At 43.4% G+C, this 23,742-nt stretch overlaps 1 protein-coding gene across 9 annotated transcripts in view; it reads left to right on the top strand.

Moving 5' to 3' along the window:
• The window catches only part of LOC102778488 (platelet-derived growth factor receptor beta-like), a 31,437-nt gene extending 7,940 nt beyond the window's left edge, over positions 1–23,497 (top strand). For 7 of the 9 annotated variants that reach the window (XM_035915869.2, XM_006808808.3, XM_035915866.2 and 4 more), the window contains 22 exons: positions 1,551–1,811; positions 1,947–2,077; positions 2,470–2,551; positions 2,636–2,710; positions 2,828–3,011; positions 3,454–3,569; positions 3,793–3,904; positions 6,370–6,472; positions 6,570–6,678; positions 8,146–8,240; positions 8,386–8,518; positions 9,220–9,321; positions 16,593–16,697; positions 17,716–18,009; positions 18,158–18,273; positions 20,863–20,985; positions 21,074–21,185; positions 21,764–21,863; positions 21,946–22,051; positions 22,127–22,232; positions 22,901–23,033; positions 23,123–23,497. In XM_035915869.2, coding sequence (XP_035771762.1) covers positions 1,551–1,811; positions 1,947–2,077; positions 2,470–2,551; positions 2,636–2,710; positions 2,828–3,011; positions 3,454–3,569; positions 3,793–3,904; positions 6,370–6,472; positions 6,570–6,678; positions 8,146–8,240; positions 8,386–8,518; positions 9,220–9,321; positions 16,593–16,697; positions 17,716–18,009; positions 18,158–18,273; positions 20,863–20,985; positions 21,074–21,185; positions 21,764–21,863; positions 21,946–22,051; positions 22,127–22,232; positions 22,901–23,033; positions 23,123–23,225 — 2,801 coding nt within the window. In that variant the 3' untranslated portion in view covers positions 23,226–23,497. The remainder of the gene's footprint in view (positions 1–1,550; positions 1,812–1,946; positions 2,078–2,469; positions 2,552–2,635; positions 2,711–2,827; positions 3,012–3,453; positions 3,570–3,792; positions 3,905–6,369; positions 6,473–6,569; positions 6,679–8,145; positions 8,241–8,385; positions 8,519–9,219; positions 9,322–16,592; positions 16,698–17,715; positions 18,010–18,157; positions 18,274–20,862; positions 20,986–21,073; positions 21,186–21,763; positions 21,864–21,945; positions 22,052–22,126; positions 22,233–22,900; positions 23,034–23,122) is intronic. The other 2 variants (XM_006808809.3, XM_035915864.2) reach the window with 2 other exon arrangements.
• The last annotated feature ends 245 nt before the right edge of the window (positions 23,498–23,742 follow it).

Raw genomic sequence — 23,742 nt, 5'->3', positions numbered from 1 at the left:
CGCTTCCTCATTTTGTTGGAGCTGTGAACAGAATTAGTGTGAATCTGGATTAATTTGTGAAAAAAACAAAAATCTACAGCTTTTTGGTCAGAGGTGGTCTTGTGATTTAAGCTGGGTAGATTTATGTGTTGATGCTACCTGCTTCAGCTCTACGACTGGCTGCTGAGTGATATTTACACCGCGGCTGGATTATAAACTTTAACCCCGTGCTCAACTTTGGCCCAGCATTGATACCTCTTGTTAGTATAACGACCTCTTCTTGGCTTAATGTATGATGGTGGATAAATGAAATATGGAAAGAAAATTTAACTATATTACAAAAGAAATCCATCTTGGAAACATCAAATGACCGGAGCATAACTTGTCAACTAGTCCGAAAATAAGTTATGCAGGAACAGTCAAAGACACACCTTCATGCTCTTCCAGAATTCAAAGTACAGGTTCATGCGAGTATTTAATGTAAGGCTCAGCTCAGAGTTTCTAGAGCAGACACAGAGCTCATGTCAAAACAGGCTTCAGGCGCCATTTTAGTGACTTTAACAATATTATAAATTTTAATATCGGTCTAGCTGACATTACGTTATGTACGCAGCACGCAATTGAACCACATATTTTAGAAGCCAAAGTGTTCTAACGTCACTCTCTCTCTACCTGTCATTTGGCTCGAAACACATATTAACAAATTGCTCAGTGATAAACATATACTCAGATCATTTACCTAAGCAGTGCGCTTTGTCAAAACTAAGTAAGTGTGTTGGTAATGAACACATACGTGTGTTCATTACATTGACATTCTGTTGTGCAATTGTTATTTACTTGTATTTTATAATTTGACTTTACATACTGCTGGGTGGTTTGTAAAGTTTACAATAACTAGTATTATCATTATGCTATATTTTCTAATATATATAATAATCTCAAAAGTAATGCCTTGAAGCAGAAAATAGTAATACTTTATTAAAATGTAAAACTAAAATACAATATTTGAATGTGTGCATTGTCTCTCCTGTTTGTTAACTCACCATATTCATAAATGTCTTAATAATAAATTCCATATTCTATCACCACATTATTTGTGATTAGTGGGTTTGCGGGGTTAGGAGTGTTGGGGGTAGGCTCTTTAGGCTTTGGCCCCCACACCTTCCACCAGTATATTTTTAAGTATTTCTAACTTTTATTTGAATATTCAGTTTCCTACCATCTGCTCTTAAAGGGTAATCACCAGGTAACCCACCCTCCCCATTCGCACACACACAAACAAAACACACAAACAAAACACACAGCATAATTCACAGCCTCATTATAGTGAATAAATATTTATGCCATTTTACACCATCAAACTTAGATTGCTAAGGATGAAGAACCTTTTGTTCTTTAAAGAACCATTTGTAATAGCTGAATAACCATCTACAAAATAATAAGGTTCTTTGATGTGTGATGGTTCTTTAAAGAACCATGAAGACATCTGAAGAACCATTAAAGAACCATAGTTTTTTTGGGGGGTACCTGCATTCCTCGTGATGTTCCGTGTTTACCTGTTCCCCCCTCAGGTCCCGATGAATGGTTTGTCCCATTGGATCTGGGTGTGGTGATGAAGGAGGGTGAGGAAGGCACAATTCCCTGCATGGTGTCCAACCCGAACCTCAATGTCTCGCTGTACGAGCGCCCCAGCAGGAGGCTGATAAGCGGGGTGACATATGAGCCGGGGCGTGGCTTCACGGGTCACCTCAATGACACATCATACATGTGCATCGCCACAAACGGAGCTGAGGAGAGGGAGTCGCAGACGTACTACGTCTTCAGCATTATAGGTTTGTGTCTGTCTACCTTCTGATAATGTTTAGTTCACATTTATGCTGAAAGGTTGCCATTCATTCATAAACAAGTCATATTCCTACCTGTCTCCCCTGCTACCTGTATCATTTTTGTGCACCTGCGTATTTCAGTCCCAAAGGTCATGGAGGTGGACCTGACGGTGTCCAGCAGTGTGCTGAAGCAGGGCGAGGTCCTCACAGTAAACTGCACAGTTAAAGACACAGAGATGGTGTTCTTCTCCTGGGGCTTCCCCCGCAGACAGGTACCTGTCTGCCTTCCTGTCTGCTTACCCACCTGTACCTGTCTGTACCTGTCTGCCTTCCTGTCTGCTTACCCACTTGTACCTGTCTGTACCTGTCTGCCTTCCTGTCTGCTTACCCACTTGTACCTGTCTGTACCTGTCTGTCTTCCTGTCTGCTTACCCACTTGTACCTGTCTGTACCTGTCTGCCTTCCTGTCTGCTTACCCACCTGTACCTGTCTGTCTTCCTGTCTGCTTACCCACTTGTACCTGTCTGTCTTCCTGTCTGCTTACCCACTTGTACCTGTCTGTACCTGTCTGCCTTCCTGTCTGCTTACCCACCTGTACCTGTCTGTACCTGGCTGCCTACCTGTCTGTCTGGTGTCACCTAACTATGATGATTTTTCTTTGCAGGAAATTGAGCCGCTGACGGACTTCTTGCCCAATCAGATCCGCTCCTTTGTTAACATCACTGCAGCAACAGTGGCAGATTCAGGTAGGGCGCTCGGTGGCTCAGGTAAAGGTGTGCAGCTTGCTGAGAAACTGTGCTGAGGGAAATAATGCCGTACTGTTCCTGCAGGTGTTTATAGCTGCACGGTGCAGGAGACAACACAGGGACAAACTGTGATGAAAAATATCACAATAACAGTGCTGGGTCAGCAAACATACACACTCACACACACACACACACACACACACACACACACATAGAACAGACACACACATAGAACAGACACACACATGTAAAGTGTGTGTCTCCATGTCTCTGCAGACCGAGGTTACGTTTACCTGTGGCCCTCAGGTGAGACCAATGTGTCATCTCTCCTCCATCACACGCTGGAATTAAGTGTAGATATTGACGCCCACCCCGCCCCCACCATCATCTGGACGAGACAGAACCAATCTGTTGCCACAGAAACCTCTACTATCAACACCACACACCTGTCAGACAGCCGGTAGGTCAGAGGTCAGACCTCAGATGAGGAGGAGAATCAGAATCTTTATTGTCATTGTGTTTGCAAACAACAAAAATTGTAAGAAAACCCATTCAGCACAAGTGAAAAAAGGGCACTTTAAAAGGAAAGAAGTTTATGTGTGCAATAAATTTTAAACAAATAAACAAATAAATAAATAAATAAATATAGTATGTACAAGACTTTATATAAGAATGAATAAGTGAGAATACGGTTGCCGCACAGGGCTTCAGACCTTAGAATATTGCACAGTTCCTTGGAAATATTCCACAGTTAAAACGAAAAAAGAAAAGAAACTATTGCATAGTTGACGGGTGTGTTTTCGCAGTGATTTATCCCCCAAGTGTATTTATTAATGCAACAGCCCTGGCATATGTGCTAATGGTTGCTAAAATGAGGAGGAGCTAAATGTTTGATTGATTAGGTATGTGAGCACACTGACGCTGGTGCGCGTGCAGATGGATCAGACAGGAAGTTACACCGCAACTATTTCCAATGATGACGACATCAGAGAGGCTACATTCAACCTGGAGGTACAAGGTGAGCCACACGGCCACCAGATGTGTATGCCACATCATGTGACATCATGCTGTCATTTACAGACCTTTTGTGTGCATGCTCAGTAACGAGTGTATTGTGTGAGCTGAGGAGTAACATTATCACATGACCTCAGGCTCCGCCTCCTAGCAGACATCTGTGTATGCATTTAAACAGAGGGCACATTTGACTTTTTAATAACACGTGTGTGTGTGTGTGTGTGTAGCTCCACCCAGGATCACATCCCTGTCAGAGGTCAGGAGTAACGCTGTGCTGTGTGTGAGCGAGGGAGCTCCATCCCCCTCTGTTACTTGGTACACCTGTTCCAGCTCACACAGGTAAACACGCGCACACGCGCACACACGCACACACACACACACACACACACACACACAGTGTAACAGTATTGGTGTTACCATGGTGATCCTGTGATCCATGGAGCACAGAGGATGCAGTCTCCATCGCACTGCACTCTGTCCTCTCACACCTGGACAACAACAACACATACGCCAGAATGCTGTTTATAGACTTCAGTTCAGCATTCAATACAATCCTCCTCTCACAACTCATCAGGAAACTGACAGACCTGGGCATCAGTTCCCTCGTCTGCAAATGGTTACTGGACTTCCTGACAAACCGCCCCAACATGTCCGGCTGGATAACCACTGCTCATCTACAATCACAATGAACACCGGTGTACCACAAGGCTGTATGATGAGCCGTTTCCTCTACTCCCTCTTCACCCACGACTGCAGACCTGCTGATGGTTCCACCATCATTAAGTTTGCAGATGACACCACGGTGATTGGCCTCATCAGTGACAACGATGAGCCTACAGGGAGGAGGTGGATCGTCTGGCTGAGTGGTGCGACAGAAACAACCTGCTGCTTAACACCGAGAAGACTAAGGAGCTCATCGTGGACTACAGGAGGAATGCTGACCCACATCCACCCATCCACATTAAGCTCTGTCTCAGCAATTTGACTCTCAGTGACCCTCATCCTACCTCCACCAGGTGTGAAGATTGATGATGGTGCAGCTGAGGATTCTGGGCCATTCATGAAGGCGTTTCCTGATTGTAAACAGAAATTTCCTCTGGGAGATTGTGTTTCAGATGTTTTTCAGATCTTCCTCATGCTGCATAATATATTCAATGTTCCAATGAGCACTTGGAACAAACTGCAAAACTTTGCAGATTTCATCAAGAAAGTCATCAGGAAACTCAACCAACCACGATACTGTCCAATCACACCTGAGCCTGTGAAAAAATGGGACAACTGTGTATAAAAACTGAATTCTTAATCAGATTCTTTTATATCAAAGCTGACATTCACATTTGGAGTGAATCGTTGCACATCTAAAGACTATGTTACTGACCTTTAAGCTTTGGAGTCAGTTGCAGTTTGAAGTAAGATGAGAAAGTCATTCTATCATCGCAGAAACCCCATCTGCCTCTCTGTCTTCAGGACAGGTGCTGGGTTCAGGGGCTTTCGGACGTGTTGTTGAGGCAACCATCTCAGGTCTGGTCTGGTCACCACGGTGATTGGCCTCATCAGTGACAACAATGAGACCGCCTACAGGGAGGAGGTGGATCGTCTGGCTGAGTGGTGCGACAGAAACAACCTGCTGCTTAACACAGAGAAGACCAAGGAGCTCATCGTGGACTACAGGAGGAATGCTGACCCACATCCACCCATCCACATTAAGGGGACGGCTGTGGAGCGTGTGAGCAGCTTCAAGTTCCTGGGAGTCCACATCTCCGAGGATCTCATCTGGACGACCAACTGCTCCAAGCTGGTCAAGAACGCTCACCAGCGCCTCTTCTTCTTGAGGACTCTGAGGAAGAACCACCTGTCCTCAGACATCCTGGTGAACTTCTATCGCTGCAGCATCGAGAGCATCCTGACCAACTGTATAACAGTCTTGTACGGGAACTGCTCTGCCTCGGACCGGAAGGCGTTGCAGAGGGTCGTGAAAACTGCCCAGCACATCGCCGGAGCACCACTTCCTGCCATAAAAGACATCTACAGGAAGCGGTGTCTGAAAAGGGCTGGGAACATCATCAAAGACCCCAGTCACCCATCACATGGACTCTTCACCCTCCTGCCCTCTGGGAGGCGCTACAGGAGCCTCCGGACTAAGACCACCAGGTACCGGAACAGCTTCTTCCCCACAGCTGTCAGACTCCTGAACTCTGCCTCCTGACATCTGACCCACGTTAAACTCATGGACTGGACATACACACACACACAACCACCTACACACACACACATGGACAACTGTACCCTCAAACACACAATAATAACATGGACTGAACCACCACTCACAACCACCAGCACTTTATAGCCTCTGTAGAAATTATCCACATATCTCACTGATCTTAACTGCACTACTGTATAGCTCTGTGTAAATAATCATTCTGTACATACGATAATTTTTAATCCTACAACTGTTTATAACTTAGCATAGTTCACATTTCTGTATAACTGTATATCTCAGATTTCTGTATAGTTTTTCATATTTATATCCTGTTCATAGCCTGTACATACTTATAGTTATAGCATATTCATAACATACTTCATACCGTGTACATTATAACATACCATAATAGACCCATTTCTGTAATATACTCACACATCTATATTATTGCTAATATATATTGTAATATATCTATATCACTAAAGCACTTGTGGATAGATGCAAACTGCATTTTGTTGCCCTGTACCTGTGCATGTGCTATGACAATAAAGTTGAATTCTATTCTATTCTATTCTATTCTATTCTGTCCTTTAACCTACTGCAGATGCAATCATTTGAATGGCGAGTGGAGGAGCCAATCAAAAGACTCAGAGGGCATGACGCTACAGGAGAACATTACTATGGTGGCAGAGAGAGGCGTCTCCCAGGTAACCACTGACATCAAACGAGTGATGTCATCAGAAGGGAGGGGAAACAGTAACATATGAAGTTGACCGGTGGCTCTGTGTGTGTTTGTTCCACCAGGTAAACAGCATGCTGACCCTCCAGACTCTCAGCTCTCTGTCGGCCGTTCGCTGTGAAGCCACAAACTCGGTGGGCAGACAAGCGAAGGACCTGCGAGTCCTCTCCAGCTGTACGTATCCATGCTGCTGGCGTTTGAGCTCAGGCGGGTTCTCTGAGGAACTGAGGCAGAACATTCATTCAAACACTGTCTTCAGATGTCTGCTTTAAAACATCGTCCACATCCTGAGCACACAAACAGCTGCTGACAGAGGAGAAAGAGCTCCTCAGAGCTCCTGTCCATCACAGAGGTCACAGGAGTGGCTGAATGCATGAAGGAAGAGCTGAAAAGAGAAATGTGAGTAGAGAAGTGGAGACAAGCTCATGCTGTGACTCAGACTAACACACCATAACTCATCTGGTCAGCATGTGAACATCGGGATCTCCTGCCAGATGTTCAGTACTTTGAATAAAGGTGCTGCAGACACATGGAGGAGATGATCAGAAGCTGAAGTTTCACTGAGTTTGGTACAAAGACCCAAACATCTCAGGAGGAGCTCAGAGAGACAAAGAAGAAATTATTTCTAAAGAAAAGAAGAAGAATTGAGGCCTCAACAAAGAGAGCAGCACTGGTTAGGAAAACCCTCAGAGGACGATGATCAGTGCTGGATGTGACAGAGTCAAACCTTCTGCTAAAAAGAGGAACCTGAAATATTAAAGAGCCAGGAGAACCTGTCACTGTCTGAGCTGGCAGACCATGGCGGGGTTAGAGGGTGGACACAAATGCAGACACATGGAGTGGAGGTGAATGTTTAACAAAAAGCAAGCCGTAATTGTTGGCGGGAAAAAATCTAAAAATAAAAAACAGAGGCAAACGGGGAACTGACAAATACAAAGAAAAGCCTGAAACTTGGAAATGCAGGTGGAGATACAAAGGGGACGACGAACAGACGATCTGACTGGTAGCAACGGAGAATACACACATGAGGAAACAGGGAACAGGAGGGGAACACAGCTTTAACTAATCGGACAAGATGAGACATGGAGAAAGCAAAACAGAAACCGGCACCCGACACAGACTGTCAAAGTAAACAGGAGACACATGAACGTAGAAACAGGGATGACAAGAGGGAACAAAAGTGAGGCACAGGAACATCTAAGCACTAGAAATCATTAATAACCAGAAACAATATCAATAATCGCAAACATAAACACGGAGTCACTAGACTCCGCATCATGACGGAACCGGCATCCTCCCCTCACCCCACCGGTCCTTGAGCCTTGTTCTGCTGGAGATTTCTGTCTCTTCTTTAGCTTCTTTACCTTACAATATAAAACGCTTTGAGGCAGTTGTTGTGATTTGGCGCTATATAAATAAAATTGCTTTCAATAAGAGAAGCTCTATTTAGGATAAACCCACAAGAAAAGATGATCAGTACTGGGTGAGAGGGATAAAGTCAATCCTTCTGCTAAAAAAAGTTAATATTAAAACAAAATAATAATTAATCCTACAGTTTTTGGCAGGTTTTGTTTGTTTTTTTGTTGTTTAGGGTAAATTATTGTGTTTATTTCTAACATTTCTTATGTTATCTGTGTTCAGCTCTTCTGTCTCAGGTGGTGGTCTTAGCAGTAGTCCTGGTGTTGGTCATCATTGCTGTCATCTTCCTCATCATCCTCATCATCTTATGGAGGAAAGTTAGTATTCAGATGAAATAAACTTCTAGCTGAACAGTAGTACTACCTCCATTACTGTTGCATGGACCGTCAAATATTTGCTGCATGTTCATGTAACTTCATGAATCCACCAAAGTATTTGGTTCCTTTTTATTTCTGTGTGTAGAAACCTCATTATGAAGTTCGTTGGAAGGTGATCGAGTCTGTGAGTCCTGATGGACAGCAGTACACCTACCTCGACCCCGCCCAGCTGCCCTACAGCCCAACCTGGGAAATAGACAGAGACCATGTAGTTCTTGGTAAGACTGCAAAACCATATTTTATGTAACAATGAGATTAATTCATAAACGTCTCTCCCTCATTGTGCCTTACACGGCACGGGTCTTTGTGTCCTGGGTTTTGTCTTTGGCTCCAAACAGGTATAAACCTGTTTTTGCCTTCAAACACTTCTGGATTTTTCACATAATTTTCTGTGTGATTATTGATCTGCACTATGGAGCTCTGTCTCAGCAATTTGACTCTCAGTGACCCTCATCCTACCTCCACCAGGTGTGAAGATTGATGATGGTGCAGCTGAGGATTCTGGGCCATTCATGAAGGCGTTTCCTGATTGTAAACAGAAATTTCCTCTGGGAGATTGTGTTTCAGATGTTTTTCAGATCTTCCTCATGCTGCATAATATATTCAGTGTTCCAATGAGCACTTGGAACAAACTGCAAAACTTTGCAGATTTCATCAAGAAAGTCATCAGGAAACTCAACCAACCACGATACTGTCCAATCACACCTGAGCCTGTGAAAAAATGGGACAACTGTGTATAAAAACTGAATTCCTAATCAGATTCTTTTATATCAAAGCTGACATTCACATTTGGAGTGAATCGTTGCACATCTAAAGACTATGTTACTGACCTTTAAGCTTTGGAGTCAGTTGCAGTTTGAAGTAAGATGAGAAAGTCATTCTATCATCGCATAAACCCCATCTGCCTCTCTGTCTTCAGGACAGGTGCTGGGTTCAGGGGCTTTCGGACGTGTTGTTGAGGCAACCATCTCTGGTCTGATTAATTCTCATTCTACAAAGGCGGCCGTGAAGATGGTCAAACGTACGTATCTGTCTGTCTGTCTTTCTGTCTCTCTGACTGTCTGTCTGTCAGTGGTTTGTATCATATCTATCTAACAGACTCCAATTTGTGCATGTAAATGGAGAGTCTTCTTCACACACTTCACACAAGTTTAATTATGGAGTTGCACAGGGTTCAGTGTTAGGACCAATTCCGTTTAGATTATACATCCTCCCTTAGGCAGTATCATCAGAAGGCATAGCATACATTTTCACTGCTATGCAGATGACACCCAACTCTATCTGTCGCTTTTCTAGACACTCAAAGTGCTTTACAATTCCACTAGTCAGTCATTCTCACATTCACACACTGTCAAGTCAAGTCAAGTCAAGTTTATTTATAAAGCACATTTAAAAACAACCAAGGCTGACCAAAGTGCTGTACAATAAAATACAAATATAAAATACACTGGTGGAGGCAAATCACAGTTATAGCCACAGCTGCCCTGGGGCAGACTGACAGAAGCCAGGCTGCCATCGGCCCCACCAGCCAACACCAGTAGGGTGAAGTGTCTTGCCCAAGGACACAACGACCAGGACAGACAAAGCAGGGGAGCCAACCGGCAACCTTCCGGTTACAAGATGCGCTTCCCAAACCCCTGAACCACGGTTACCCCATGGATGGCATTATCTATGCCTCCAGTAACGCTGTGAGGAACCTTGGAGTCATTTTTGACCAGGACATGTCCTTCAACGCACATATTAAACAAATATGTAAGACTGCTTTCTTCCATTTGTGCAACATCTCTAAAGTTATGTCTGTGAAGGTTCTCAGTCATCCAGGTCATCGTAGTCAAAGGAGCTTGCAAAGAAAAGCGTCTGGACTTCTTTAAGTTACTTGAAGACGTTTCACCTCTCATCCGAGAACCTTCTTCAGTTCTAAGGTCAAATGGTGGAGAGTCCCAGATATAAACCTAGTGGGAGTATCCCCCCACAGAGGGACAAAACCTTTGATGCTTTTCTTTGCAAGCTCCTTTGACTACGATGACCTGGATGACCGAGAACCTTCACAGACAGCTGTAGATAATGTTACATCTGTGAGATGATTATGAGTCATTTTTTCTCTAATGGTTAAAATCTTATTTGCGAAGACGTTCATGAAGTCATTACTAGTTAATGTTGAAGGATTAGTTGGCTCAATGGTGCTCTGACTGTTTGTCAGCCTGGCTACAGTGCTGAAGAGAAACCTCGGGTTGTTCTTATTTTCTTCAATCAGTGATGAATAGTAAGATGTTCTGGCTTTGCGGAGGGCTTTCTTATAAAGCAACAAACTATTTCTCCAGGCTAAATGATGATCCTCTAAATTTGTGACACGCCATTTCCTCTCCAGCTTACAAGTCATCTGCTTTAGGCTATGTGTTTGAGAATTATACCACGGAGTCAGGTACTTCTGATTAGAGACCTAAGTTTTCAGTGGAGCTACAGTATCCAGAGTCGTACGTAGTGAGGAGGTAAAATTATCCTCCTAAGACCCGAACTCTACCACAGCATGCATTTTTAATTTCTCTTTGATACTTGGGCTGATTGGGACCCGATGAATGTAAAAACAAAGAATCACCAGATTTTTTTTAACCTAATTTTTGTTTCTAAGAAAAATCAGACCCACATATGAGGATATTTTTTTAAAAATTTCGATAGAACAGTAGCAGTATAATGTCCTTGTAAGTGGATATCAGGCAGTTGTAGAGCACAATTGAGTATTTTGGTCTAAATAACCCAAAATGTGATGTCCACATAAGTGGACGCCAGGTCCTAAGAGGTTAATAACAAGATAATCGACCTCTGTTGGAGTAGCGTTCAGATAGCTGCTCTGCTCTGTGTTGGTACAGGGCATTGAAGATGATAACAGTGGGTGGATTATATTCTTAAACTTAGTTACAGCACTTTCAGAAAGACGTCTACTGTGATAAAGTCTACTCTCCACTGCGGTGTAATCATTATTGTAAATGTTATCAGGAAATGTTTAGGGTAAGGAAATGATAAGGACAGACTGAATGAAAGACTCTGGACCCTGCTGTTCAAAGATGGACCAGTCTGTGAGATCAAGACAGTCCTGTAGAGTAGTCCTGTAGAAGAACATCATCTGGCCACATTTTCATGACCCAGGTGTTTGGAGAGGTGGCTTTTTTGAGAGGGGTGTTGGCAGGGACAAGAAGAATCAATGGTAAAGAAGTGGAAGAAGATCAGTTTTTGGCTTGCACCATATTCCAAAAGTGCTTCGTCTCTTTGCCATTACTGTCACCCGGCAGAATTTGCAGATGATATTGCTTGCAGCCGCTGCAATGCTTTCGACCAAAACAGGCGCAGCTTGATTACACCATCAACATGTGCTATTGCGGTAGTTAAAATCCCTACTGTTGGCCAAATTTATATAGTTTCTACCGTATACCATTTAAACCGCCCACCCCTATTTATACCTATATGTAGCACTTATGTGGGTTTATATACAGTACCAATTGGTAATAACCAAGGTGATTAGTAATATCGGCTAGTATCAGAAGAGTAAGAATGACTCTTAGAGCTCTGGTACAGAGAAATGAATGACAGAGAAACCAGACAAAGCACAGTTGTGTGGCTTAAAGGAAACGATGTGATTTAAGTGATTTAAGCCTTTTTTTAAAAAGATATTTTTTTAAACAACATAGAATTACAACACATTTTAACAAAGATTTGAAGTATATAAAATTTCCCCCAAAGTAGCAAAAAAATAAATTAAATTAAATTAAATTGTGCATAAGTAAAGAATGAGTCTTTTAGGTCCAAATGGTACCAGTGGGGCCCATGACAAATGGATGTATTGCAACAAAGTTCTGTCTAATGAGAAGTGTGTGCGTGTGTTTGTCTGTCCTACCGCATTACTTGTACAGTGCAGGATTGCAGTCCATCAATGTGCAAAAGAGTGTGCGCACATATGTGTATTGTCCACTAGAATCTCAGGTTGGCTCCAATGAACACTGGAATGCTCTGGGATCTGGAATTGCTAAACTGGTCCTTGGATTCGTCCCAAATATATAAGTATATCACTCCTTTTAAGAAATGGAATAATATGCAAAGAATTATCAGAAACTGAACAAAGTGCATATAATCAATTTCAATAACATGTAAACAGGTGACTTCAGTCTACGAATAGGAATATTAACATAGATGTGCTTCACTTACTATAGGCCTAATAGTACAAGTGGAAATACACTAAAAATTACCTCCACATATCCATTACTGAGCATAGTAAAATAACCGATTGACATCAAAACAGTATAAGGAAGGTGTCGCTCTGTCCTCTATGATAGCAAACACAAAACTGTACTTCATGAACAATATCCGTTTAAATGGTTTTTAACTTGTTAGAGGTTAATTTCTCCAGCTTACCGATAAAAAGGTTTTAGCCCACCTGCTCTGATCGGCTGTAGAAGCAAGACACTAAAACTTGGGAGCTGGTACTAAAGAGGGACAAGAGCTACCTAGAGCTTTACCAATTGGCTTACACGAGAGGAGTGGAATAAAACAATAGGCTCTCATCAGAGCTCATCAACACTTGGAAAAAATAAACCCTTGTTTAACCAAAACACATACCGTATTTCCCGGACTACAAAGCGCACCCGAATATTAGCCGCACAAGCTAAAATCAGGGGAAAATCCTGTTTTGTACATACATTAGCCGCACCTGACTAAAAGCCGCAGGTGTTTCAATGTTGACATATCATATGTAAGAGAATATGCACAAAGGGAATTGTCAGGAAAGAGATGGCTGTTTGGAGACACACCCCTTTATTAATATTTTGAAAAACAAGTTACGGGTACATATTTGCATAACTTTTTAGGTATATGTACAAGTACCGGTAATTACAAGTACGAAACATGTACTGTGCTTCATAAATGAGTAACAAATGTAGTAGTACATAACAATAACCTACAACACACCAGAAAAATAGATTCGGACTACCTTTTAGGCTCAGGTGCAGTGACACGGCTTTAACAAGAAGAAAAGTCAGTCATTCACCACCATGTTTCTCTTCTTCCTGCGCACTAAAACCACCAAAGTCCTCTTCTCCAGTGTCGGAAACGAACAGGCTCAGGATGGCTTCGTCCTCCACTCTCCGCTTCTTTCCTCGTTGTCACTTTCAAAACCAAACAAATCCTCGTTGTCAGTGTCAGAGTCGAACACCCTCAGAAGGGCCGTGGCGGTGTCTCCATCATGCAGCAGTCCAGCCCTTCGAAATCCGTTGGTGATCGTGGATGTTTTCACACTTTTCCACACTGTCAGAATCAACTGGTGGAGTTGGGCATAACTTGCTTTTCACAAGTTTATCGCCTCTCATCATCCACGCCTCCCGCTGAACGCGTAGCGCTACTTTGAAGTTTGTTTTTCGCGCTACTTCGCACGGCACTACGTTGCCTGGCGGACGGACATGTGACCAACATACCACTCTTGAACCCCGATCCTTCCGCCAGGCAACGTAGTGCAATACAACAGCAGAACAAACAAAACAAATCCTCTTACGATATCACAAAAATCAAAAATCATGGACAATCCATAGAAAAGCCGCACCCGACTAAAAGCCGCAGGGTTCAAAGCTTGTGCAAAAAGTAACGGCTTATAGCCCGACAATTATTAAATAATAACAATTTATTATAAATCTGCGTCCCTTTTAGGTTTACATAAATATATTGATTTTGTTTCACTGTCATTAAAGAAGGGCTATAAGAGCAGAAACAATGAACATGAAATGTGATGATTTTAGAAACTGGGTTACACCTATTTCTGTATTTATCTATCAATATCTCTGATCAATATCTCTGATATTTCTACACTAATTTTATATGAGTGCTTGTTGGTTATTCTATATTTGCTACTATGACAACTCAGTTTACCTCTGGGATTAATAGTTTTTCAGATTGATTGATTGATTGATTGATTGATTGAATCTTTATTTTGAACATGTTAAAAAAGTACAACAACATAGAATTAAAAGAGACAAATAAACAAAGCAAAACAAAAAGAAAATGAGCAACCACAACTACAAATATCTTTTATGTTCAAAAAGGAGCAGGAAGAAGCATGAGCTTATTTAATCCCACCCCTTTTCCACTATCTAGTAATTTATAGACTACCGAAATACCTCCTTGCAATCACATTATGTGTCATGTGTATTTTTTTTTTTTTTAATTATTATTCTTTTTTTATTTATTTATTTTATTTTATTTTTTATTTTTTTAATATATATACATATATGTTTCTATCTATCCATACATACGTATTTACACATACGCACATATACACATTTTCAATAACCCCATTAACACCTCAAAGGATACACAACCTACAAATATATATATACCCATACCAACATACCCGTCCACCCGCACACACATGAAAATATTAGACAAGAACACCCTATCAAATCTCTACCTCCTCCCTGTACCCTGTAAAAACCATCTCCTTAAACCGCTTTTTAAACTGTGCCATGCTCGGACATTGCTTTATATCTTTACTTAGTCTGTTCCACAGTTTCACTCCACACACAGAGATGCAAAAACTTTTTAATGTTGTACGGATACGAGGATGTTTTAAATTTAATTCCCCCCTCAAATTGTATCCCCGTTCCCTTTTAGAAAAAGGGTACGGTCCACACCTTTGGACCGTAGAAAGGTAACCACTTGATGCTCCGTGGAGTTGACATCTTCCTCTCCTGGCCCTCCTACATTGTCGGCGGCGACCGCCCGGGCGTATGACCGGGGTTTGATGCGAAGCCCCGTGATGATGACATCGTTCATCCGGGTGTACTGCTCCAAATCCGCCACTCTGTTCTCCAGGTACGCCAGCCGCCGATCCTTCTCGGCGTTCTGGATGCGGAGACCCTTAACTTCCTCGACCAGGTCCAGGATGGCTTTCTGCTGCAGTTTGACAGTAGAAATCTCCTCTGTCATAAACTCGAGTGACTTCTTAATATCGTCACCTTCCTCGGCTGACAGAACTTTTTTCGGGCCCATGCTTGTAGCATTGCCGTGACGACCGGCTAGCTAGTTGATGCTAGCGTCCTTCCTCTCTCTCACCGCTACGGTTCAAAAACGTCAACTTGTGAGTTTTCGAGAGGTCGCAAATGACGAGCCACCACTTCTGGACGGTTTCCCACACACGCTCTCAAAGTTTAGTATCCGCGGAGAGCTGCCGTTTTCAGGAGATATGTTAAGTTTGTCAACGTTTCTGCTCAGAGAACCTGTTGCTGACAGCTCGGTGTGTCACTTCCGGTGAGTCTCCAGAATCTTCTGATTCTGAGTTATAATTTTACTGAATTTACATTTGCCCTTAGCCAGCAGTTTTACATTTCCCTCAATGTTGCCTGCTCTGGCCCCTGGAAGACAATTGACTATGATTGCTGGTGTCTGTAGCTTCACATGTCTGAGAACAGAATCATCAATTACCCCGGCAGGTGTGTCGCAGAGTGGGGAAAAACGGTTAGACACATGAACGGGTTGGTGGGGTACCTGGAGCTTTTGTTTAAGACAATGCTTCCTCCTCACCGTCACCCAGCCGCCCTCTTTCCTCAGCTGCTTGGGGTCTTCCGGGGAACAGCTAGCGGGGCCTACGATATCTTTGGCTGCCCCAGCTACAGGGGCCTGGCTAGCTACGGGTGAATGAAGGGTGCGATGCCGAGTCTCCAATTCAGTAATCCTGGCCTCCAGAGCTGCAAATATGCTGCATTTGTTACAAGTATCATTACTGCTAAAGGAGGCTGAAGAGTAACTAAACATCTGACACAATGAGTAGGAAAGTGCAGGAGGGACAGGTGAAGAGGCCATGCTGCTAGCCAGCGCGTTATAAGCTAAGCTAAGCTAGCGAAACAGTAAAGACACAGTGAGTGAATACTTTGGCTATAAATTAGGTAGTGAGTACACAGAGACTGTGCTTTGGATGAAGTACGTGAAAATTATACTGTGAAATAAAATGTTATCTGTAGGTGTCTAATTAAAGAGGTGAGCACAGGTGAGCTACACAAACGGAACAGGAAGTGATACTCTACCGCAGAGAGAGCCAACACCAAATGACAGCGCCACATACTGTCTAACTGTGTGTCTGTCACACTCTATCTGACTGTCTGTCTCTTGTCTGTTTGTATGTCTGACAAACTCTTCCTGACTGTTTCTTTTGTCTGTCTGTCTGAATGTATCTGTTTGTCTGTAGGTCTGTCTCTCTGTCTTTCTGTTGGTTGGGCTATCTACCCATCTGTCTGACTGACTGACTCTGTCTTTCTGCAGCGAGAAGTGATGCAGTTCAGTCTCTGATGTCAGAGTTGAAGGTTTTGGTTCATCTCGGTCCTCACCTGAATGTTGTCAACCTGCTGGGAGCCTGCACGCGAGGAGGTCTCAGTTTACTCCTGATATAATCTTTGTTTAATCCCTAAGTGTTCCTCATATAACCCTAATATCATTCTTAAACAAATCCAGACATATCTCCAAAGGTTGATTTTGTTCTTCTGGACGCAGCATTTTCAGTTTCAGAAACGTTTCGTCACTCATCCAAGTGACTTCTTCAGTCTCAGCTGACTGCAGGTTTCCCAAATCTTATAAACAGTACTCTTGGATAATGACTGAAACCAGCCCACTGAAGAACCTGGCCCCCCAGCCCATTGTTCCTTCAGTGGTTTCACTGGTTTCAGTCATTATGCAAATGTACTGTTTATAAGATTTGGGAAACCTGCAGTCAGCTGAGACTGAAGAAGTCATTTGGATGAGTGACGAAACGTTTCTGAAACTGAAAATGCTACACCTCTGTCAGTGCGCCCCAGGGTGGCTGTGGCTACAACGTAGCTGCCGTCACCAGTGTGTGAATGTGTGTGTGAATGGGTGAATGACAGAATGTAGTGTAAAGTTCTTTGGGGTCCCTAGGGACCAAGTAAAGCGCTATACAAATACAGGCCATTTACTATTTACCATTTTATGTCCAGATGAACAGAATTAACTTTTGGAGATTTACTTACCTGGATGATTGAGCATGCATCAAGACATAATCCAGACATAATTCCAAGCAAATACAGAATTAATCCTCTTTTAATCCTCATTTATTTCTAGACTATTCTTTTCCCGAGTATTCACAAACTAATGTCTATCCTACAGTAAGTAATTTTATTTTTATTTATTTACAAGTTTCCAACTTAACCGTGACTGATTATGACCAACACTAATGAGTGAACAGGTGAGGCACACCAACTGTACATAGCGGAGATTAAACAGAGGTGTTCTTGTTGTCTGCAGTATCCTGGGATTATAATTCATGGAGATACTTGACTTAGTTCTAACCCAAGTCTTAGTCCTAAACCATCTCCAATGCTGTCCATACTCAAACTGATGCTAACTTAAACCTGACATGTCACCTGTGCAGGTCCCGTCTATCTGATCACTGAGTTCTGTTGTCATGGAGACCTGGTGAACTACCTGCAGAGGAACAAACATACCTTTCTACATGGAGACACACAGACCAAGAGGTCTGTCACACACCCACACTCACACACACGTAGATTCTGTCCAGTGCTGACTCACCGGCTCATCCACAGTGACAATGATGGAGGTTACATAGACATGAACAAAGAGGAGAGCGCTCAGTACGTTGCCATGAAGGAGCTCAGCTACGCCGACATCGAACCTGCCGTATACGAGACACCGTACACGCCTGCAGGTGATGGCTGCACACATTTATGGCCATAAATATGTGGACACACCACACTCCTACCTGCAGAGTCAAGTCACTGAACATCCATATTAAGAAGCTGTTCCATGGACCAGTATGGGATATCTCTGGTTTAACTGGTGTTGTTCTACTTCAGACCAGCAGGAGGCATCATCGCTGCTCCTCAGTGACAGTCCTCTCCTCAGCCTCAATGATCTCATCAGCTTCTCTTACCAGATTGTTCAGGCTATGGACTTCCTATCATCTAGAAAGGTACTAACACTCATAAACACAAATTCTTCAGTATGTACCTGTCACATGACCATAGGTGTAAACTGAGTTCAAGTTGTTGAATGGATCGGTTCTCACATAGCGCTCTTCTACTCTAACTGAGCACTCAAAGTGCTTGACACAACCTCCCTTATTCACTGAATCACTTCCTTCTATGCAAGTGCTTTTTCTAACATTCACACACATTCATACTTGGGTTTGCCCGAGGATATTTGCATATTGCAAGCACAATGGAGCAGCCAGAGATTGACGAGAGCAAAGCAGCTTTAAATAAAATCTCATTGTTGCTCTCAGCTGTTCTGAAATATAAGATTTATTTTAATTAATGAGCAATTTCCTCTTACAGTTTACCTGTTACAGGTTACAATTTAAATTTTGTTTTGATGAAGCAGATTCAAACTTCAAATGGTTGAAATGTTGTGATTGCACCAATGGTTAAAGAGTTGGTAGATTAACCTAAAACCTATGATCCCATCCATTTTAATGGGTTAAAGGCACAGTATTGCAGTGGTTTGAATCTCTGTGTCCCATTCGACTTTTAAAAACTCTAATTGGGTGATATGGTACTATAAGGTCATTAAGATAAGATGGGGCCTGATTATTTAAGATGTTGAATGTGAGGAGCAGGATTTTGAATTCTGGATTTAACAGGGAGCCAATGCAGCAGAGTGAAGAGTATGCGTGAAGAGTTCGTGGGGTCTGCCACTGGTGGCTTTGTGGATGCAGTGAGTGCAATAAGTGTCTGATTACTAGCTAAGTCAATCAGAGGTCAATAAAGTCAATATTGAATCAGTGTGTAACTTTGCCAAAACAATGTGGGACTCTGTAGATTTCTCTGGTCCCCTCCCCAATTGGACAAGGAGTGGCATGTTTAGCCGCATCTTCCCCTTAAATTTAGAGTAAACTTACCTGGACACAGTTAGACAAGTTGAGTTTTTTCATGCTGAATGTTGGTTTGTTGTGGCTCACACTGAAGTCACCGCATTATAAAGCTGTTCTTGTAAGCTTCTTTCTTTCAAATTCTTTGTATTTGAGGCCAAGGGTGTTCATCCTCTTCACTTCTAGCGGACACGGTTACCTCTCCCATGTTATTATGTGTTTCATCTTTCTTGGGCCACTCTGCCTGCCATAGTGTATAACTGGTCATGTGACTGCATGCCTACATCTGATTGGTGAAAGAGGTACAGGAAACTCCACTGGTGGCACAATCTGTTATTTCTAGTATTATCTAATGTTTGAAATTAATTACTATTTATTTTTAAAGTAATGAGTCAAATATTGCCAAATATAGAAGATTAACAGTAGTGTTCCTTCTTCACAAATGTACTCCAGTATGAGTAAAAAGTACGGTGCAATAAAGGTACTGCTAGGAGTACTTTTTTTTTTCAAAAACGTACTCAAGTAAATGTAACAGAGTAAATCTAACTCGTTACTATCCACCTCTGCAGGACTGCCATGTTTAGCCACATGTTCTCTTAAATTGCTGGCTGTCTGAGTGGTGTCCAAAAAACAATATGGGCTTCATAGATAATTGGGAAACTTTCTGTAGAAAACCTGGTCTTGTTAGGAGAGATGGCATCCAACCCCCCAAAATATGACTATCCAGAGTTGAGACCATAAAGCAGAGTTGCAGTCTTACACGCCTCTCTGCAGCTTCTCTCCTCCTGTTACCCCCCAAAACCCATCTCCATAGAGACTGTGTCAGCTCCCAAACAGACAAAAAACAAACTAAAAACCAGCAATTTAAACACAAAATATATATATAGTACGCACAACAGCACAAAAGAGTAAAACAGGGAAATTTATTATATTATTATTATTATCTTCATGATTATTATTATTATTATTATTAAACATTAAGTCTCTCTCTTCCGAGTCTTTGTTAGTATACTCTGCCTTACACACTGTACAACCTCATTAGTTCCCAGAATTCATGCAGGTGGGTGCATGGGGGCTCAGCCCCGGTGCGGGAGACTTCTGGTGCATCGGCCCAACTGGAAGTCTCTCTAACTGGTGGGGAGGCTGTTACATCTTTGCAGGAGGTCTCCTCTCTACAGGAGCTCACTCTGCAGGTGGGGGACAGATATAGGAGAGGTAGAAAATGAACTCAAACTGGGTGTCTTGTGTAGTGTTTTGGGTGTCTTGTGTAGTCTGGGAGATGATTGGATGATGGGGTGGGTGCAGTTTTCACTGCAGTGGGGTCAGGTGGGCTGCCCGGACTCTGTGGGGCTGGGCGGTGCTGCTGCTTTGGGCCCCGGTCCGGATAGGCCTGGCTGTAGTTGAACCATTACTTAAAAAACATCTCTAGACCCAGCTGTCTTAGCTAATTATAGGCCAATCTCCAACCTCCCTTTCATATCAAACATTCTTGACAATTCTTTCAGTGGTGCTAGTTTCAGTCACTGTTAAAATGTCCTGTTTATATGGTTGAAACCTGCAGTCCTGTTACATCGCACCATGTAACAGGAACAGGAAGTGATACTGAGATACGAGGGTTTTGTTGACCAGTTGATGTACTCACATGTTACCTTGTTTACCCATTTATCTGTATTCGTGTTGTGTGTCCCTCAGTGTGTGCACAGAGACCTGGCGGCGAGGAACATTCTGGTGTGCGAGGGGAAGCTGGTGAAGGTCTGTGACTTTGGTTTGGCCAGAGACCTGCTGAAGGACCAGGATTACATCGCCAGGGGAAACGTTAGTTAACCAGTTCAGTCAACTATACTGAGGGTTCCTGACATCATCAGGTCAGGTGTTCACCTGTGCACCCACCTGTGTGTTTCAGAGCTTCCTGCCGCTGAAGTGGATGTCTCCAGAGAGCATCTTCCAGAACATTTACAGCTCGCAGAGCGATGTTTGGTCCTATGGAGTTCTGTTGTGGGAGATATTCTCTCTGGGTAACCCAGTCTGTCACACCAGTGTCCAGCAGCCTCGCCTCTATCAGTGCACCCCAGGGTGGCTGTGGCTACAGTGTAGCTGCCATCACCACTGTGTGAATGTGTGTGTGAATGGGTGGATGACTGGATGTGTAAAGCGCTTTGGGGTCCTTAGGGACTAGTAAAGCGCTATATAAATACAGGCCATTTACCATTTGCCATTTACACAGGGTGGACTGGTTTATTGATTCTTCTTGCTGACGTTTACCTTTTAAAGTTATACACACAGTTTTAATTTGAAAGTGTAAATTGGTCATTAACTGGAAACCAGTTCAAAACCAGGAAACAGATCCAGCAGCTGGAACAAACCATTACCAGCAACCTCACAGCCCAGAAGAACAGACTTAACTTTAATCAAAGAGAAAAAAGGGAATTTATTGTACATTTCAATCAAAAACAAGAACAAAGGTCCAGACGTTGCTGTGAGATCTCCTTCAGACTCACACTTCCCTCTGGTCGACTGTGACAGGTGTGTCTGCTCACTACTGTCAGCCTTGTCTCCGCCCCCTCACCACAGGGTTTCTGTGTTTTGGTCCCAGGCTGCAGCCCGTACCCCGACCTCCCCATGACCCAGGAGTTCTACTCTGCTCTGAAGAGAGGATACAGGATGAGTCGACCCGACCACGCTCCTGAGGACATGTATGACACAACGCATGCAGGCGCACACATCAGCTTCCTGTGACAACGCTCAGCATGACCCTCTGCACTTTTCGGTCTGCAGGTACGACGTGATGAAACGCTGCTGGGAAGAGAAACCTCAGTCCAGACCTTCATTCTCTTCACTGCTCATCGCAATGGGCAACATGCTGACTGACGACTATAAACAGGTACCAACACCTGCCTCAGGTAAGCATCACACACCACCTGACCCAGGAGACGCTGACCATGTTGTTGTGTGTCAGCGTTACCTGCAGATTGCCGAAGACTTCCTGAACGGAGGAAATCCAGCTGTGCACCGATACAAGCAGAGTTTATCCAGCGGTGCAGAGGAGCAGGAGGACGCGCACGGTAACACACACAGTAACACAGACACAGACACGCTAACACACTCTCACACAGTACCACACACAGTAGCACACGCGGTAACACTCACTCGCACAGTAACACTCATGTTAACACACACACACCGTAACACACACACTCGCACATTAACACACAGGCTAACAAAAAACACTGTAACACACACACACACACACGTATAGACACACACACAGACCCACACGCACACACACACACACACAGTAACACACATGTTAACACACACACACACACAGTAACACACACACACGCACATTAACACACAGGCTAACAAAAAACACTGTAACACACACACACACACACGTATACACACACACACAGACCCAGACAGACACACACACACCCACAGACAGACACACATACAGACACACACACACACACACACACACCCACAGACAGACACACATACAGACACACACACACATACAGACACACACACACATACAGACACACACACACCCACAGACAGACACACATACAGACACACACACACACACACACACACACACACACACACACACCCACAGACAGACACACATACAGACACACACACACATACAGACACACACACAGACACAGACAGGTCACTTTTGAAAATCAAAGAAGTTTAAAACAAATCCCGCCCCTTTTCTTCACAGCAAGTGCCACCTCTCAGGTAAATAGGCCAGAGGCGGAGCCAGTAGAGGCAGGTCCCTCGCATGTCGCTTACATTCTGCCCGTTACCGAAGTCACAATTGAAAGCAGCGGTGGCGCTGCGCTGGACGCAGTCAGGTACGAAACCATGTGATGCGGTCAGGTACGATCCTGCAAGCTACAATGCCTGTGTGGATGATAGAAATGATGCTGTGTTTTCTCTGCAGCCCTTCGATGTCAGATTCTCCCGCCATCTCATACTCTCCCGAAGTGACATCATCAGAGAACAGACAGGAAGCTGTGGGGCCTGAGGAGGAGAGTTGCCTGTGAAGGTTTCACCTGCCTGAAAGGCAGGGTTTAAATAACCCATGCATCTCTGCAAAGGGGCTCCTGTGCCCTGAGTATGGACTGTAGGAGGTTGTGTAACCTTTTTACCTGCAAAGCTTGTTTAGGTTACAGAGTCATAGTGTGCTGAGTGTGCAGCAGGTCCTGATTCACATTTATAAACTTTAGTATCCTCATGTACTCTGACTTTTCTATCTGTATATCCAAACTGCTGGCCCGTGTCAGGACTGAAGCTCCCATTAAAATGTACTCGTGGATCAGACTGTTCTGATGCTTCCTCATGAGAAACACAACACACACACATATCAGGGTCAACAACAGTCAGCTCACCTCCAATGTTCAGGTGGAGGTTCAGGTGAAGCTAGCAGCTACAGCCACCTGTTTCACCATCCATATCAGTCACAGAGGCCACACCCCTAATAATGCCAAGTTCAATACAATTTCTGAACATGAAGCTGCTTTGGTATCTATATAGACCAGTTTGTGTATCAGGCTGTGGGCA

This window comes from Neolamprologus brichardi, chromosome 10, assembly GCF_056152115.1.
Source record: "Neolamprologus brichardi isolate AB-2024 chromosome 10, ASM5615211v1, whole genome shotgun sequence".
Lineage (NCBI taxonomy): Eukaryota > Metazoa > Chordata > Actinopteri > Cichliformes > Cichlidae > Neolamprologus > Neolamprologus brichardi.
This window is presented reverse-complemented; position numbering and strand designations above follow the sequence as displayed.